This window comes from Bos mutus, chromosome 22, assembly GCF_027580195.1.
Source record: "Bos mutus isolate GX-2022 chromosome 22, NWIPB_WYAK_1.1, whole genome shotgun sequence".
In the NCBI taxonomy this organism is placed as follows: Eukaryota; Metazoa; Chordata; class Mammalia; order Artiodactyla; family Bovidae; genus Bos; species Bos mutus.
The window spans coordinates 50,425,122-50,442,552 of record NC_091638.1 but is presented as its reverse complement, the minus strand read 5'-3'; the positions used below and the strand labels follow the sequence as shown (position 1 = coordinate 50,442,552).

Sequence of the window (17,431 nt, the reverse complement as noted above, 5' to 3'; positions counted from 1 at the left end):
TCTAGGTCCCTTTCAGCATTAAGCCTCTGGATGCTGTTGCTTGGTTTGGTCAACTTACGCATGCTGTGTGGCATGATTCATGCTGCCTTCTGAGATACCCTTGAGTAGTTAATAGTAGGACCCAGGTGAGAGCACTTCTAGGTGGAGCCACTGTGGGACTGGGGTTTAGATGCAGCCAGGGGTGATGCTCAGCTGGTGAACACTAGTGTACTCCAACTAGTGGCTTACAGCCAGTGTTTTCTTCATTTTGGGCCTGCATCTGTTCTAATTGGGTGGTGTCCACTCTGTAGCTGTCAATCAGATATTTTGGAATGTTACTCTTGTTTGCACCACCAATGAGAAAGACACATCCTGAAACCTACTGTATAAAATTTACAGTGCATTGATTTTTCTGATGTATAGGAATCATCGTGTTGATCTTGGAATTCTAAGTTCCCTGGCTGTAGGAAATGGAAATTTTTGTAGAGTGTCACCATTGCTAGCTTATCTGGTGTTGCGGATTTTCCCTGTTGCAGGACTGGGTGAAAGCTTTTTCTGCAGCAGTCATGTTGAAAACCTTGTGTTGACTTTCCTCGTGTTCTGAAACGGGAACTTAAAAGTTTACTCCGCCACTTCGTCTTAAAATAGCAAAACATTGCTGTTTTCTGCAGATCTAGGACCTTGTTACAGAACTCTGCCAAAAAAAAAAAAAAAAATGTTTACAGAAGAATGTGCTGTGATTAGAGAAGAATATGCTGGTGTGTAGATTTCAAACTCTCTGGACAATATGAATAACACTGTCTTTGTTTCTACAGTGGGAGCCAAGAAGAAAGGTTTGCTCCCGGGTGGAACAGGGATTATCCTCCTCCTCCCCTTAAGAGTCATGCTCAAGAGAGACACTCTGGCAACTTTCCTGGCAGAGATTCACTTCCCTTTGATTTCCAGGGGCATTCGGGGCCTCCCTTTGCAAATGTAGAGGAGCATTCTTTCAGCTATGGAGCTAGAGACGGACAGCATGGTGACTATCGAGGAGGGGAGGGCCATGGACATGATTTCAGGGGGGGAGATTTTTCATCTTCTGATTTCCAGAGCAGAGATTCATCACAGTTGGACTTCAGAGGAAGGGACATCCATTCTGGGGACCTTCGGGATAGAGAAGGGCCACCTATGGACTATCGGGGTGGAGACGGTACTTCTTTGGACTACAGAGGCAGGGAGACATCTCACATGAACTACAGAGAGAGGGAGGCTCATACTGGTGACTTTAGAGGTAGGGATGTTCCTCCTCCTGACTTCAGGGGCCGGGGCACTTATGACTTAGATTTTAGAGGGCGGGATGGAGCCCGTGCAGATTTTAGGGGAAGGGATTTATCAGATTTGGATTTCAGGGCCAGAGATCAGTCCCGTTCTGATTTTAGGAATAGAGATGTGTCTGATTTGGACTTCAGGGACAAAGACGGAACCCAGGTGGACTTTAGAGGCCGAGGTTCAGGTACTAGTGATCTAGACTTTAGGGACAGGAATACACCACATGCAGATTTCAGAGGTAGACACCGATCCAGGACTGATCAGGATTTTAGGGGCAGAGAGGGAGGACCTTGTATGGAATTTAAAGATAGGGAGATGCCCTCTGCGGATCCAGATATTTTGGATTACGTTCAGCCCTCCACACAAAACAGAGAACATTCTGGTATGAATGTGAACAAGAGAGAAGAATCTGCACATGACCATACGACGGAAAGACCTGCTTTTGGCATTCAGAAGGGAGAATTTGAGCATTCAGAAACAGGAGAAGGAGAAAAACAAGGTGTAGCCTTTGACCATGCATCTTCACCAGACTTTCAGAACAGCCAAAGTCCTCTTCAAGACCAGGACAAGTCACAGCATTCTGGAGGTGAACAACAGAGCTCAGATGCTGGTATGTTTAAAGAAGAAGGTGGTCTGGACTTTCTTGGCCGTCAGGACACTGATTACAGAAGCATGGAGTACTGTGATGTGGATCACAGACTGCCCGGAAGCCAAATATTTGGCTATGGCCAGAGCAAGTCTTTTCCTGAGGGCAAAACTTCCCAAGATGCCCAACGGGACCTTCAGGTATGTTAATAGAGTGGACTACTGTTTTGTCTTTTAAGATTTTATTTATTTACTTATTTATTGGTTGTGCTGGGTCTTTGTTGCTGTGCGGACTTTTCTCTAATTGAGGAGAGCGGGGGGCTACTCTTTAGTTAGGGCTGCCTGGCTCTAGAGCACAGACTCAGCAGTTGTATGAATGGGCTTAGTTGCTCTGTGGCATGTGGGATCTTCCCAGATCATGGATTGAACCCATATCTCCTGCATTGGCAGGTGGACTCTTTACTACTGAGCCACTAGGGAAGCCCTGGATTGCTTTGTTGAGTTTTGCTTCTTCTTAAGACTTTTCTGAAGGATGAAGTATAGAGTCCATTAGTCCTGGGGCTTACTTTATACAGCCATTAAAAAGCAAGATTTGTAGTCACGAGTGGAGTGTACATCTCTAGAGAAAGGGCCCTCAGTTCAGATCATATTTTTGATGTGTGTCTCCTCATTATCTCGCTTGATGGTACTGTTTTAAATGCCTTGGGATAATTTAGTTTGAAAGTATTTGTCTTTGGGAGTTGGTTCTCTTGTCTCTTACGTAGTCAGGCCTTGTGGCTGTTTGGGGTTCATTTTCTTACTTAAAATCATTTAGAGAATATCTAGGATAAGAGAAAATACTAAGTTAGGAGGAGGCAATGTTAATGTTGCAAATATTGAAGCTAACTTAATTGACTTAAATGTTGATTTTCTGTATGTCTAATATATAATCTAATGTACATATAATCTTAGAATTATGTTTTCAGTTGGACATTGAAAACATTACTTTTAAAAACAGGTGTTACCCATCTCTATTGCAGTTTCTGTTATTTTGGACAGTAATTCTAAGACAAGCTGGTTAGATATTTGGTTAAAAAATGGATTTTGAGATTGTTAGAACTGGATGGCCATATAATTCATTATTCAAGTCAGGACACTTTCAAGAGTAAAAGAGGACACTATTTGTAATTATGCTTGGACAGTAGGTGTGGTCAAGTAGTTGTAGGAGACTTTTTTCCCAAAAGTTAAACCCTTTTTATAACTTGAAATGGAGGAGAATCAGAGCTGAGACTTTTGTACATATGGAAAATGCAGATTTCTCTGATTTTGTACTGTTAAGTTATATCATCGGATGACACCCTTTGATTTTGTTCTGGAGATTGTTTATTGGTAACATCTTTGATAAATGACATCTGGTTTTACTTATGTGCTGTTTTCTCATTCAGGAAAAGAAAATTCTAGTTTTGAAAATCTGGTTGATTTTTTTTTTTTCTGTTTGTAAAAGTCCCTTTCAATGTTGTTTCTCTTTGTTTTCTGCTTTACTATTTCAAAATTCCTGCAATGAGCATGGATCTTAGAACACTTACATTGTAATGATTTGAAATAAAATTTGGGGGGAATTCCCTGGTGGTTTAGTGCTTAAGACTCTGCTTTTTCACTGCCAGGGACCAGGTTCAGTCCTTGGTTGGGGAAGTAAGATCCCATTTTTTTAAAAAAATCAAATTTTGGAATTCAGAAAAAGAGACAATTACAACTTTTTATATCTTAATATGATGCAAGTCATTTTGATTTTTTTTATCCTGAGTACCTGTATTTCATGTTGTTTCATTTTGCACATTAACATGTATTTTATTCTGAAATAAGTTTTTTTGCTTTGGATTAAAGGATCAAGATTATAGGACTGGCCCAAGTGAGGAGAAACCAAGCAAGCTTATTCGATTAAATGGGGTGCCTGAAAATGCCACAAAGGAAGAGGTAAGGCTCTTGTTCTTTTTTCTCTTTCCTTTTCCTTTCTTTTTTTTTTTTCAGTCAATTAAAAAATTTTAAAGACTTTTTATTTTGAGAAATTGTAGATTCACAGGAAGGTGCAAAGAAATCCTCAGGGAAATCTTGGTTATCATTCACCTAGCCTTCCCCTGCCTATAGAGCAGTAGCTAAACCAGGAATGTAGCTTTAGTGTAATCTATAGAGACCCTGGGATTTCTTTGGAAGGAATGATGCTAAAGCTGAAACTCTAATACTTTGGCCACCTCATGCGAAGAGTTGACTCATTGGAAAAGACTCTGATGCTGGGAGGGATTGGGGGCAAGAGGAGAAGGGGACGACAGAGGATGAGATGGCTGGATGGCATCACTGACTCGATGGACATGAGTCTGAGTGAACTCTGGGAGTTGGTGATGGACAGGGAGGCCTGGCGCGCTGCGATTCATGGGGTTGCAAAGAGTTGGACACGACTGAGCGACTGATCTGATCTGATCTGATAGAGATCATTCATATTTCACCAGTTACTAAGTACTCACTGAGGTGAGGTTTGTTTTATATATATATATATATATATATATATATATATATATGACAAGTGATTGCTGTCCTCAGACCTGATAATCATCCTTGAGGGGATAATCCAAGTGGGAGGGAGGAGGGTTGGAGTGCTTACATAAAGATGCTGTTTATAGTAGTAAAAACTGGGAACTTTCTAACTCCTCATTGTTAAAGAACTTGGTAACTAAATTATGGATGACCTTAAGGAAGAATTTGGTCAGAATATACAATTACTAGAGCAAACAGAACTTTACTCTGTGTTAGGCATTGTATGATACTTAAAAGCATTAGTTCATTTATTTATCACAACATCCTATGAAACAGGTACTCTTTATTCATTCATTCAAAAATGACGCGCCTTTGTATGCCAGGCAGTGTTCTAGGTACTGAGTGATACAGTAGTGAACATTATAAAGTCACTGCTTCCATGGATAGTAAAAAGAATAAGCAGGAAAAAAAATTCAAGCAGTGATGAATGCTCTGAAGAAAACTAAAGTAAAGGTTTAGAGCATCACTCGGGTGCAGGCGGTGTTAGATTAGGTAGGTAGGGAAGGCATCACTGAGGAAGTGACATTTGAGCCCAGGCCTGAATGCAAGTAAGAGAACAGTCCATTTGAAAATGGGGAAAAGAGCTGACCAGGCTGAGGGAGTTCAGGGACCATGGCCCTGGATAGGAATGAGCTTATTGCATGATCTTAGGTTTAGAAAATGAGACTCTGGGTGCTGAAAGGTTGCACAGCACATGAGGAGGAGAGACTTGGAATATTGGCAGTCTCATTTCAGAGCTTGAGCTCTTGAGGTTATGCTCCTCTGCCTTTTTTTTGTACTTGAGAATTTTTGAGTAATTACGTTCTACTCATTGAATAGTTTCGGAATGCCTGGAGTGTACTTGGCTTAATTTGTCCTTTGTAAAGTAATCATTGCTTTAAAGTTGGTAGAATAAAAACCACTAGGGGAAATATAATGTTTAGTATTTGATTATGATGTGTGTCATTAGTGTGCATACCATATTCTTACAGATTCTTAACGCCTTTTGGACTCCTGATGGCATGCCTGTGAAGGACTTGCAGTTAAAGGAGTATAACACAGGTGAGTTTCATGACTTGCATGCAGCCTTGGGTTAGGAGAGTCTGTCAGATCTCTGCATCTTGGGTTCCTCAAAATTTTTTATAAGAAACCACAATTAAGATTTCCAGAAGCCTCCTTTTGATGCCTTCAAACAACAGTCAGCTATACCCTTAGCTGTAGTTCTTTGTGGATATTTGTCCACTCATGGGTGATGAGGATGTATGTTCCAGTACTTCTGAGTGCCTATGAGATACAAAGTGAGTGTTGTAGAATTTGTCCCCAAATATATTTTATGCAATTAAATCATTAAACTTGCTGCTGATGTTCTTCATGGTGGTGGAATGTTTCTGTTTGAGCCGGGTAAGATTTTAATTACCTTACTATACGTAAAACTTTACATTTCATTGCTTCAGCATGGAAGTTTCAACTTGCCAGAGAAATTGTACAAGTGAGTAGTTTCTTGAGATTTTAGTCTTTTTCTGAGGACAGAGTCCTGCACCAGCTACTTTGTTGAAATCCATGAATAGATCCAGAAGACCTTTCTTTTTGACCTCTGCTCTACAGATTAGATTTTCAGAATATCCTCCTAGTATCTTAGAGTACCTAATTTGGTCAGTTTCTTCATTATATATTATATATATATATATATATATATATAATATATATACCTTTATTATATATATATAATATATATATATATATATAAGGTATATATATTATATATACCTTATTATAGAAAAAAAGTAGTCAAAAGTGAAATGCCAAGCACTCAAGGTATTGGACCAGTATTTTTAGGACTACCCAATAGGAAACAAATAAAGGTAATTTTAAAGTGGTCTATTTTAAATTAAAGAAAGTAGAGCATTAGTCTTTTCACAAGTCTTAAAATCACAAGTCTCAGTAATTCATGTTAAAGAACTCTTCAAGTAAGAGCAAGCCATATTTTTGAATATGTAGTTTACCTTTAAACAGTTCGCCATGGAATAACATTTTTGCATTAACTAGATTACTTCTTCTGATTGGTTTTACAGAATAAAACTGTCCACAAAAATTTTGGTGCTTGAAATAATCTGGTGTTTGTGTTAAGTACAGAAATTGTTTTCCTGTAATTTGACAGTGAACTCAGGAGCATTATTTCTCAGAAAGCTAATTATTTCTTTGTTTGAAATATGCCAACTCTAAATTTGTGGAAGTATGACTAAGAGTAGGTATGTTCTCAAACACAACTCTTTTTGGGATGAGGGGTATGTGTCTCATAGAGACTTTCCTGATTAACTATTAACTATGGAAATTAAAAATAGAATTTATAGGCTGCAGTTGCTTTTTGACTCACAGGGCAATAACTTCAGCTTTGATCTTATTTCATGAACTGTGCTTTCGTTAAATATTGGTGTTTAGGAAAAAGATGTGTTTGGTATTTAAATAATGGCAATTTTAATTCTTCATTTCTTTAGTACTCATTGACTTTCTACATGTATTGTCAGATTTATTAGCAGAGTAAAACCTACATTGATCTGTAGGGTTCACAGAGGAAGTCCTTAAATTTTCTGGCTCTGGCAGCTATTAAAATCATAATTGGCAGACCAGAGACTGATACAAATGTGAAATCATTCAGGACAGTAGTTTAAAAAAAATCAGTTTTCAGGAAATTCTGCCTTTTCTGGCCATTTTAATACATGAAGTGATCAGTTCAGTTCAGTCGCTCAGTTGCGTCCAACTCTTTGTGACCCCATGAATTGCAGCATGCCAGGCCTCTCTGTCCATCACCAGCTCCCAGAGTTCACTCAAACTCATGTCCATCGAGTCGGTGATGACATCCAGCCATCTCATCCTCTATCATCCCCTTCTCCTCCTGCCCCCAATCCCTCCCAGCATCAGAGTCTTTTCCAATGAGTCAACTTTTCGCATGAGGTGGCCAAAGTACTGGAGTTTCAGCTTTAGCATCAGTCCTTCCAAAGAACACCCAAGATTGATCTCCTTTAGAATATATGCATATATGAAAATGTTGAACGTGTTAGTTGCTCAGTCATGTCATTCTGTGGGGTTGACTCTGCGACCCCATAGACTGTAGCCTGCCAGGCTCCTCTGTTCATGGAATTCTCCAGGCAAGAGTACTGGAGTGGGTAGCCATTCCCTTCTCCAGAGGATCTTCCCGACTCAGGGATCAAACACATGTCTCCTGTATTACAGGCGGATTCTTTACCTGGTCTGAACTACCACAGAAGCCATCATATTTGTATAAGTGCACGCATGCACATGTGCGCGTGCACACACACACACACACACCATATTTATAGAAGCTCACAAACACACACACACACACACACACACACACACACACACACACGTATATATACTTTTTAAAATGAAAGAACTGAAAGGATTGGATTACCAGTCCCATGTTATCCGTATTGTATCACTGTATGGCAAGTAGAATAAGCTTTTGAAATTATCAGTCATGTTGTGTTATTCCTCTCCCTAAAACCCTTTAACACCTTTCCATCTCAATTGGAAGAAACTCCCAACTTCTTGTTCTGACTTAATACAGTCCTGCATGAGCCTGCCCTTGGCTTTTTGTCTGACCTCATTACATACACTCTTTACCTTTCTTAACCATGCTCTAGCCATCCTGAGCCTTCTCTCATCCTTGACCATATGGACTTATTGCTTTGTCACAGCCTTTGCACTGCTCTTCTCTCTGATTCTCATTTTCTTTGGGGGTTTAGTTCTTGGCGTCAGTTTCAACTCTCAGAGGCCTTGAGTCACCATCCAATCTAAAATCATTCCTCAGTCATTTTATATCGTATTTTTGTCATCGTAGGAGTTATCAGTTAGATATTTTTCTCAGTGGTTTTGTGTGTTTTATTCCTCTCATTGGAGAGTTAGCTTCGTGACAGTAGGAGCCTTGTTTGACTTGTTCCCTCCTGTTTCCCCAGTTCTTGACTCTCTGCCTAGCCCAGATGAGTTCCCAGTATGCATGGAATGAATAATGCGATGTATATGGAATAATGTATTTGGAGAGCCCCTGTGGTCTCCTTTCAAGTGAGGAGACCCCATGGCACTACAGGTTACTTTAGGTTTTACAGCAGTGCACTCTTCCTGAGTGCTGAAGAACATATCTTGAGACAGTCAGATGTTCTGAGAACTTTAACATTTACCTGTTCAAAAAGTATGCCTGAATTTCCGTAGAAATGGTGTCTTTTATAAACAGCCATCAAGTTTTTAGGTTAGGATAACCTGCAAAGACCATGTAGGTTGGATGTTGTTCATAAGAGGGGGGTTGTGGGGTAATGTTCATCCTTGTAGTTGATGTATTAGGGAGCTAGTCTGTAACAGAGAAAAGCTTAATGCCTCTTCACTGACTCCAGTAGTTATCAGCTTAATTTTTGTCTCATTTAGAACTGTGTAAGTACAGGGCCACAACTTTTATCCAAATCTGTGGGGTCAGATGAATTTATGAATTTTTCTGATTATAGAAAGGTGATGTGGTCCAATAGCTTATATGTGAATTATATCCCCCAGTGGAATGTGTATAAGATAAACTATTTCTGTAGAAAATGAATATTCTCACTAAGAAGACTTAAGAAAGACTATAAAGAGACTATAGTATAGGTCAAGATGTATCTCCAAGTGACTTCACAGAAAATTTACTGAAAAACTTGACACTTAGGAGATATTTAGATTTTGGAATTTCAGATAATGGATAATGAACCTATACCTGTTGCATACATTTGAATTTTTCTGTTGCCAAGTGCAGATACAATAGTAGCCCTATTAATTGTAAAATACCTTGACTTATATGATTACATTTCTCGGGAAGTATCAACAATGAAATGTCTTTTGGTAACTGGGCAAACAAACTCTGGTATATACATACTATGGAATACTACTCAGCAGTAAAAATGATGATACTATGCATGCAGGTATTGCATGCACAAAGCAAGATGGGTGGATCTCAGAGACATTGTGTTAAGTGAAACTGGGCTCAAAAGGCTATATACTGCAGTAAAAAGAAACAAAGTACCGATACATGCTACAACCTGGATGACCCTTGAAAACTTTATGCTCAGTGAAAGAAGTGAGGCGCAAAAGACCACAGTATTGTCTGCTTCCATTCATGTGAAATATCCAGAATAGCCCTATCCATAGAGACAGAAGGTGGATTGGGTAGTTTGGTGGTTGTCAGGGGCTGGAGAAGAGGGAAATGGGGAGTGACTGCTTAATGGATATGGGATTTCCTTTTGGGGGTGATGAAAATGTTCTTCTGGAACTAGATAGTGGTGGTGGTTGCATAACATGGTGAATGTACTTAATGTCACTGAATTGTACACTTTATGTTTTGTGTATTTGATCATAATTTTAAAAAAGACTCCAAAAAAAAAAAAAGACTCCATACTGTATGATCCTATTTATATGACGTTCTAGAAAAGAAAAATGACAAGAATAGAAAATAGTGGTGCCAAGGTATTGGGGGAGGAGTTGACTGTAAGATGGAAGCTTGAGTGAATTGACGGGCATGATGGAACTGTTTTGTATATTGATTGTATTAGTGGTGAATCAGTGTTAAATTCACTGAAGTTGGTACTACTGTGGCTATGGTTATGTAAGAGAACATCCTTATTCAGCTCGGTGAATGCTTGACGGTAATGACTGGTCAGAGAGATCAAATAAAGAGACATCCTCTGAGTGTCAGAGAAATGAAATTAATCAACTTTTCATGAGTATTATAGGAAATGATCAGACAAGAAATAGAGAAAAATGTGTACAAATAGACCTGACTTTTTTGTGTGTTCTCTGGAAGTCTCGTTATACCTCCATTCCAATGCATATTTTTTAAAAAAGAATATTTTCAACCTCTAAAAATGTAGTTGAGTTGTAAGAATTTGTAAATTCCCAGAGAGGAGCTGTTTTCTGTACAGGAGACCTTTGGAGGCCTTTAAGTTTGGAGACCTTGGAGGCCTTGGTTGTTCCAATTTTGGTATGGGAGAAATGTCTCTATTTCTTACTAAGAAAGGGCTGCTGTGCCTTCAGGGAGTTTTAAAATGATCTGGAGTACTTTGTTGTTGTTCAGTCGCTAGGTTGTGTCTGACTCTTTGCCTCCTCATGGACTGCAGCACAGCAGGCTTCCCTGTCTTTCACTACCTCCCAGAGTTTGCTCAGTCGAATGTCCGTTGAGTCATTGGTGCCATCCAGCCATCTCATCCTCTGTTGCCCCCTTCTCCTCCTGCCCTCATTTTTTAAAAATTTATTTTAATTGAAGTAATAATGGATTTACAATGTTGTGCCAACCTGCTTTCCAGCAAAGTGACAAATGTGTAAAGTTATACACATAGCCATTCTTTTTTTAATATTCTTTTCCATTATGGTTTATCATATATTGAATATAGTCCCCTGTGCTATTCAGTAGGACCTTTAGGACCTTGTTTAGATAACATTTTAAAAAATGAATGAAATGTACCTGAGTGATGGTGACAGGGTAGGAAAATCATTGCTTAATGAGTGAAGCTTAAGCTTCATTAGGTTTTTCCTGATAACCTTGCAATTGAATTTATGTCACATTATTTTCTGCGATTGCTTTTCTCCAAATCAAAGAAAAAAACATTAGTCCTGTTATCTTTTTTAAAAAAATACAAATTTATTTATTGTAATTGGAGGCTAATTACTTTACAATAGTCCTAATGTTATCTTATCTCACACTTCAAGCTACAAAAATTCCTGGCAGCAATGTGTGAGGTTATGTGTGAATTGGAGGTTAAATAATATTTGTGATGTGTTTCTTCAGCCTGAAAGTGTTAGTTCAGTTTGTGATGTGTTTCTTCAACCTGAAAGTATTAGTGCTAACTCTGGAAGTAATATTCTGAATGAGTAGATCCTCTCAAGAAATTTTTATCAGAAATTCTGACGGACTTGACTTTAGTTTCTAAAACTATGCAGTGGTGTTATGTTGAGGGAGTCAAGTTTTCTGTTCCGTTTGTATAAGTACTTCTATATTTGTTAGAAAATTAAAAATTTTCATTTTAGCTTTCAGATCAATATCAAGTCCTAGAACATGCTCACCTGGTTTATCAGACAATAAATATGTTTGACAGTGTACAAGCAAATCTGATGAAAAGCTTTGGTAAACCTTAACTAAGAGTAGTCTCATATTTTGCAACGGGTGCATGGAGGACAAGTGCTGCCAGTAAGTTAGCTGATTACAGTGGTATTTGCAGTTGAACTTGACATAGGGGACAAACCTCATGTGAATTGAGAAATGGAGGTCTTAACGTGTTCTGGAATGATGTCAGCAGAAATCAGTGTATGCCTCTGTGTCATACAGGCAGAGAGATGATGAGAGATTTTATTTCCTCCTCCTATGTGAAAGGCGTTCAGTTGTGTCCGACTCTTTGCGACCCCATGGACTATACAGCCCGTGGAATTCTCCAGGCCAGAATACTGGAGTGGGTAACCTTTCCCTTCTCCAAGAGATCTTCCCAACCTAGAGATCAAACCCACGTCTGCTGCATTGCAGGCAGATTCTTTACCAGCTGATCCACAAGGGAAGCCCAGGAAGACTGGCGTGGGTAGACTATTGCTTCTGCAGCATATCTTCCTGACCCAGGAATCGAACCAGGGTCTTCTGCATTGCAGGTGGATTCTGAGCTACCAGGGAAGCCCTAACATCAATCAGTTCTGGCACTAAGTGGATAACTATAACTCAATCCAGTTCCAACACTAACTACCCAGAGTTGACATCAGACTCCAGGTTTAAGGCCTCAGTCCCACAGCTGTGCCTTCAGATACCAATCACAGGTTACCCATACTTCTGTTGGAGGTTCCCATAATCCAGCACCCTCTTCAGGTTTGATAATTGACTAGAATGGCTCACAAGACTCAGATTAATAATCAGTTTATTATAAAGGAGCAGGTGAAGAGATAGATAGATACTTTGGTCTGGAAGGGTTCTAAGAGTAAGAGCCTCTGTCCCATGAAGTTGGGGTGTACCACCCTCCTATAATTTAGATACATTCACCAACCTGGAAGCTTTCCAAATCTTATGATTTAGAGGTTTTTAGGCAGTTCCATTATGTAGACATTATTGATTAACTCATTTGCCATTGGTGATTGACCCAATTACCACTCCCTTTTCCATTCCCTGGAAGTTAGGGAATGAGGCTGAAAGTTCCATGCTTCTAATGAAGTCTTGGTTTTCTATTGACTGGTTGCCATCCTGAAGCTATCTAGGAGCCCACCAAGAGTCATCTCATTAAGACAAAAGACTCATCACTCTTACACTCAGGAAATTCCCAGAGTTTTAGGAGCTCTGTGTTAGGAAACTGGAACAAAGACCAGTATCTTTCTATGATACCACAGATGGAAATTCTACAGCTACCTCTGGCTGGTACCTGCTGCCTTTAGTTGGGCATTAATTCTCTATTATAGGTCAGAGATGACCTAGGCTCGTGTTCTGGTCAGCATGAGTGTCATAGCATGCCAGTTGTCTAATAACTTCTGTAGATAACTAGTTCACTTTGGAATAGGTGAGTGGCTGGGCTAGTGTGATCTGCTGTCATCCTGAACAGCTTCCAGCTAGGAAGACATTATCTTTGTGGAATGTTCCCAGAGCCCCTTGGGACATTGGTGAATTATCCTTTTTGTACTAGGACCAAGGCAGTGGGGGCCATATTTTTCCTTCCCAGTCAAAATAAAAATACCTTTGTACCTGTGGGAAAATCAGATATGTTTTTAGTATACACTGGATGTCAGTGAGGAAATTCACCCCTTTAAAATTTTAGCAGCAACACAGAGGCAGCTGAAATCAACCCTGAATGTTCATTGGAAGGACTGTTGCTGAAGCTTCAGTATTTTGGCCACCTGATGGGAAGAGCCAACTCATTGGAAAAGCCCCTGATGCTGGGAAAGATTGAAGGCAAAAGGAGAAGAGGGTGGCAAGAGGATGGGATGGTTAGATAATATCACCGACTCAGTGGACATGAATTTGAGCAAACTTTGGGAGATAGTGAAGGACAGGGAAGCCTGACGTGCTGCAGTCCATGGAGTTGCAAAGAGTTGGACACAGCTTAGTGACTGAGCACCAACAGGGACAACTGTCTCATCTTTAGTCCCTAATAGTGAGTAGTGAAAGTTGCTCAGTCGTGCCCTACTGTTTGCGACCCCATGGACTGCCAGGCTCCTCTGTCCATGGAATTCTCCAGGGCAGAATACTGGAGTGGGTAGCTGTTCCTTCCACAGGGCATCTTCCCAACCAGGGATCGAACCCAGGTCTCATGCATTGCAGACGGATTTGTTACTGTCTGAGCCACCAGGGAAGCCCAAGAAAACTGGAGTGGGTAGCTTATCCCTTCTTCAGGGGATCTTCCCAACCCAGGGATTGAACCGGGGTCTCCTGCATTGCAGGCGGATTCTTTACCAGCTGAGCTACCAGGTAAGTCCCTAATAGTGCTTTGTAATAGAAGCACAGGAGTACTAACATGCATTATCTCATGCACCCCTGAAACCACCCTAGAAAAGAGTTAACCACCGTTGGTACCTGGCATATGAGATAACCCAGGCCCAGAAAAATGTCTTGCCTGAGAGCGAATGGTGAATTAGCTATAGTTTCCTGCTTATGTACAGAACTATAGAAATTACTTTCTTGTGTGTGCTTCGGGGATGATACTCATTACAAGTAATGTGGCATTGATGAGTGCCATTGCCTGCCAGGTGAAAAGACCCTCCGCACTTAGTCTGGAATCATCTCTGCATGGGCAGTTTGCTTCAGCATTGATGCTGCTTCACTCGGGTGATCCTTTTGCCATTCCTGCCAGGTTAGAGTGTCCTTAGCTTGGAGCGGGGGTAGGTTAGAGTGTCCTAAGCTTGGGGAGGGGGTGGTGGCAGTGGTAGTGGCATGAGCAGATCTTATTCCTATTCCTGATGGTTACTCTGTAGGTTTTTTTGTTTGTTTTGAAGTGAACAAAATTTGAACTAGATCATTGGCTCTATAAAGAGTAGTTATTGCCAGATAAAAAGAAATTCCTGGGGATCTAACATACAGGGTTGTGACTATAGTTAATTGTACCTTATTGTGTATTTGAAGGTTGCTTAAGAGTTGATCTTTTTTTTAATTTATTTATTTTAATTGGAGGCTAATTACTTTACAATATAAGAGTTGATTTTTAAAGTTCCCATTACAAGAAAAAAAAAAATTGTAACTATGCGTGTTGATGAATGTTGACTAAACTTACTGAAATCTTTTTGCAGTATATGCATACATCAGATCATCATGTTGTATCCCAAAAGTAACATAATGTTGTTTGTCAATTATAGTTTAAAAAAAAAAGAATAGATGTTCCCTTTTTTGACTTAGGTAGCATTTTGAGATGATCTATGCTTATCTACTTGTCATAACTCCTCCATTAGACTCAGCTCTCTGAGGGCCAGGGCACGCCCTCCTTTGTACTCACATAGTATTGTTAATGTCAGTGGAATTGAAGTGAGTTGAATAAAGGTGATAATTTTCTAAGAACTGTCAAGCTGGGCCCGCAGAACCATCATCAGGATGAAGTGACCCTAAGATTGATTTTGGATTTTGAAAACTACTTGAAGATACAAACCAAAAAAAAATATCTATATATCAAAAATAACCAGTTGGTGTATATGGAAAGCTAGATAAAATACTGAACCATATGCAGTTTTCAAAAATTTAGCAAGTGATCATCAGTGCATATCTCCCTTGTTTTATGTGTTTTATTATAAACCAACACTCCTTATATGCATGGTTGAAGGGGAGAGAATTGAAAGTGCTTTAAGATGTCAAAGTGATGGATTTCATGTGGGCCAGTTTCATTCTTCCCAGATTGTAGTTTGACATATACATTAGATATTTTCCTAATGAAAGCTGCAGGTACATACTCAAATAAATCTGAGATTTTAACGGAGAGCAAAGTACCTGTTGGAAACGTTCATGTAAGCCTTCTCTGTCACATTACTTGCTTTGATGGGAGTTCAGACATCTGGATCAGTTTTGTTTGGCTTAGTAACATCTCTAACCTGATAATATTTTACTTTTCTTCTAAATACCTGTATTCCCAGTAGAGTGGAATTAGGAAAGACAGACCGATAAAACTAAGTCCTCTTCAATTTCTATTAAGATTTTTCATGTTGCTTTTTATATTCATAATGCTTCATTTCCACAGAAAGAATACTCCTTGTTTACAGGGGGAAATCCCTGTGTTTTCTTTTTCCTCAAAGATACCAGATAACATTTTAAAAATTTCTTTCCCCCTCTGCCTATGTTCTTTAAAATCTTGATTCTCTTTTACATTTCATAGTTATGTACATTCTGGGCTGCTTCCTAGTCAACCAGTACTCTCCTAATGGGCAATTCAACTGGACTTGTTAATGTTTAGTTGGGTTTTTCTAGATCAGTTTGAATATAGGGCTGCTCATCTCATTTGCATAATTCAAAATCTTGGTGTATAAGTATTAGGAAAGTTGGGCTTGGTTTAGACTAAGAGTTGTCTTGAATGGTCAAGAGCTATGTTTGCTAGCATCACTGAGTCAACTTTTCTAGGGGCAGAGACTAAAGAATTAATTCTGGGTTTGGATATTACTTATCAGGGCTTTGTTTTCTGTATCTCGCTTTCCCCTAAGCACCTGTTAGCTTTTATCACAGATACTTTTTGGGGTAACAGGCAATCACATGGTTAATGAAGATGGAAAGAACTGAAAATTTAATGTTACCTTTATAGATTTCTTTCCTTTGCTTTGTTCTCATCCGTCTCAGCATTGAAAAAAAATCTAAGAAGCATTTACATTTCTATGAGAAATATATACATTTAGGTTAGAAAATGGAGTAAGATATGCTTTTTAATAGTCATCTAAATAAGCCACAAAAACCCACCAGCCCACCAAATTTCTTCCCAGCATGTGACTGAGGAGGAAAAGATGATAGAGACTTTATTACTCTTTCTAAGTCAGAATCTGTCTGTGGGGTTGTTAACACTGAGTTTACCATCTTGATGATTCCAGATGGTTCCTAGCAATTCTGAATGTAAGATTGGTTGGTGGTCTTCAGAACAGTTAGGTCTCCAAGTAGAGCGTCATCTTTGTCTACTAGAACTTTTCTGTGAATTGTAAAATTACATTTGTAAACTAAAGAAAAAAAAATCCCAATTATCTCAATATAACAATACAACCACTGCAAACATTTTCATGTACAGTTGTGTCACATTACATTATTTTCAAATTTGTGTATATTCACCTGTGCTTGCTCAACCCCTCTCCCTTGCCCCACACGGACCCCATCTTCCCTCTCATGGAGTGAGCAAGAGAGGTGGGGGTGTGACCTGGCTGTGGCTTCAAGTGGTCTCTCCAGTTTCCTCTGAGTGTGAGCATTCACTGTTCTGGCTGTGATTCTGTCATTTAAAGTGATATGCTTTTCATACATTATGGCCCTTACACGCAAGCCAACCTCTTCATCTGGTGGCAGCCAAAAGAAAAGTGATCTCTTACTACGCTGGAGGAAAAACTGTCAGTGCTGGACTTAACCTATATTGAGAGATGGTATGTTCTTCACCTTCAGGTGTTCGAGTATATCAGCAGAGCTTGGTTTTCATCTCCTATGCAGACTTTGGTCTCTAACCTCTGAGTTAGATGCAACTTCATTGTATTTAATTCCAGTCCTTTTTTCTGTACACAGTTTATAATATATAATTGGTTTCATTTTTAAAGTTCTTAAAATACTATATTTCAACATACTAGATCAAGTATCTTACATTGTAATTTTTATAATCATCATTCACAACAGGACTTTTGGGTTTTTTGTCTTTTCAAAAGAATTTTGATAGCCATTATATTCAATTCAAGAGAGTGAATGCCTTGTAACTTGCACACTCGGGCCCACTTACAATAATGGTTCTGCCATAGACATTTCAGAATATCTGTTGTGCTCAAATTTTAGTATTTCTTAACCATAGGCATAGTCTTATCT

General features: G+C 39.3%; 1 protein-coding gene across 4 annotated transcripts in view; it reads left to right on the top strand.

The window, feature by feature from the left end:
* The window catches only part of RBM6 (RNA binding motif protein 6), an 89,739-nt gene that overhangs the window by 18,140 nt on the left and 54,168 nt on the right, over nt 1-17,431 (top strand). For 2 of the 4 annotated variants that reach the window (XM_070359901.1, XM_070359902.1), the window contains 3 exons: nt 795-2,073; nt 3,736-3,825; nt 5,412-5,481. In XM_070359901.1, coding sequence (XP_070216002.1) covers nt 795-2,073; nt 3,736-3,825; nt 5,412-5,481 — 1,439 coding nt within the window. Of the gene's footprint in view, nt 1-794; nt 2,074-3,735; nt 3,826-5,411; nt 5,482-17,431 lie in introns of those variants that run through there. The other 2 variants (XM_070359903.1, XM_070359904.1) reach the window with 2 other exon arrangements.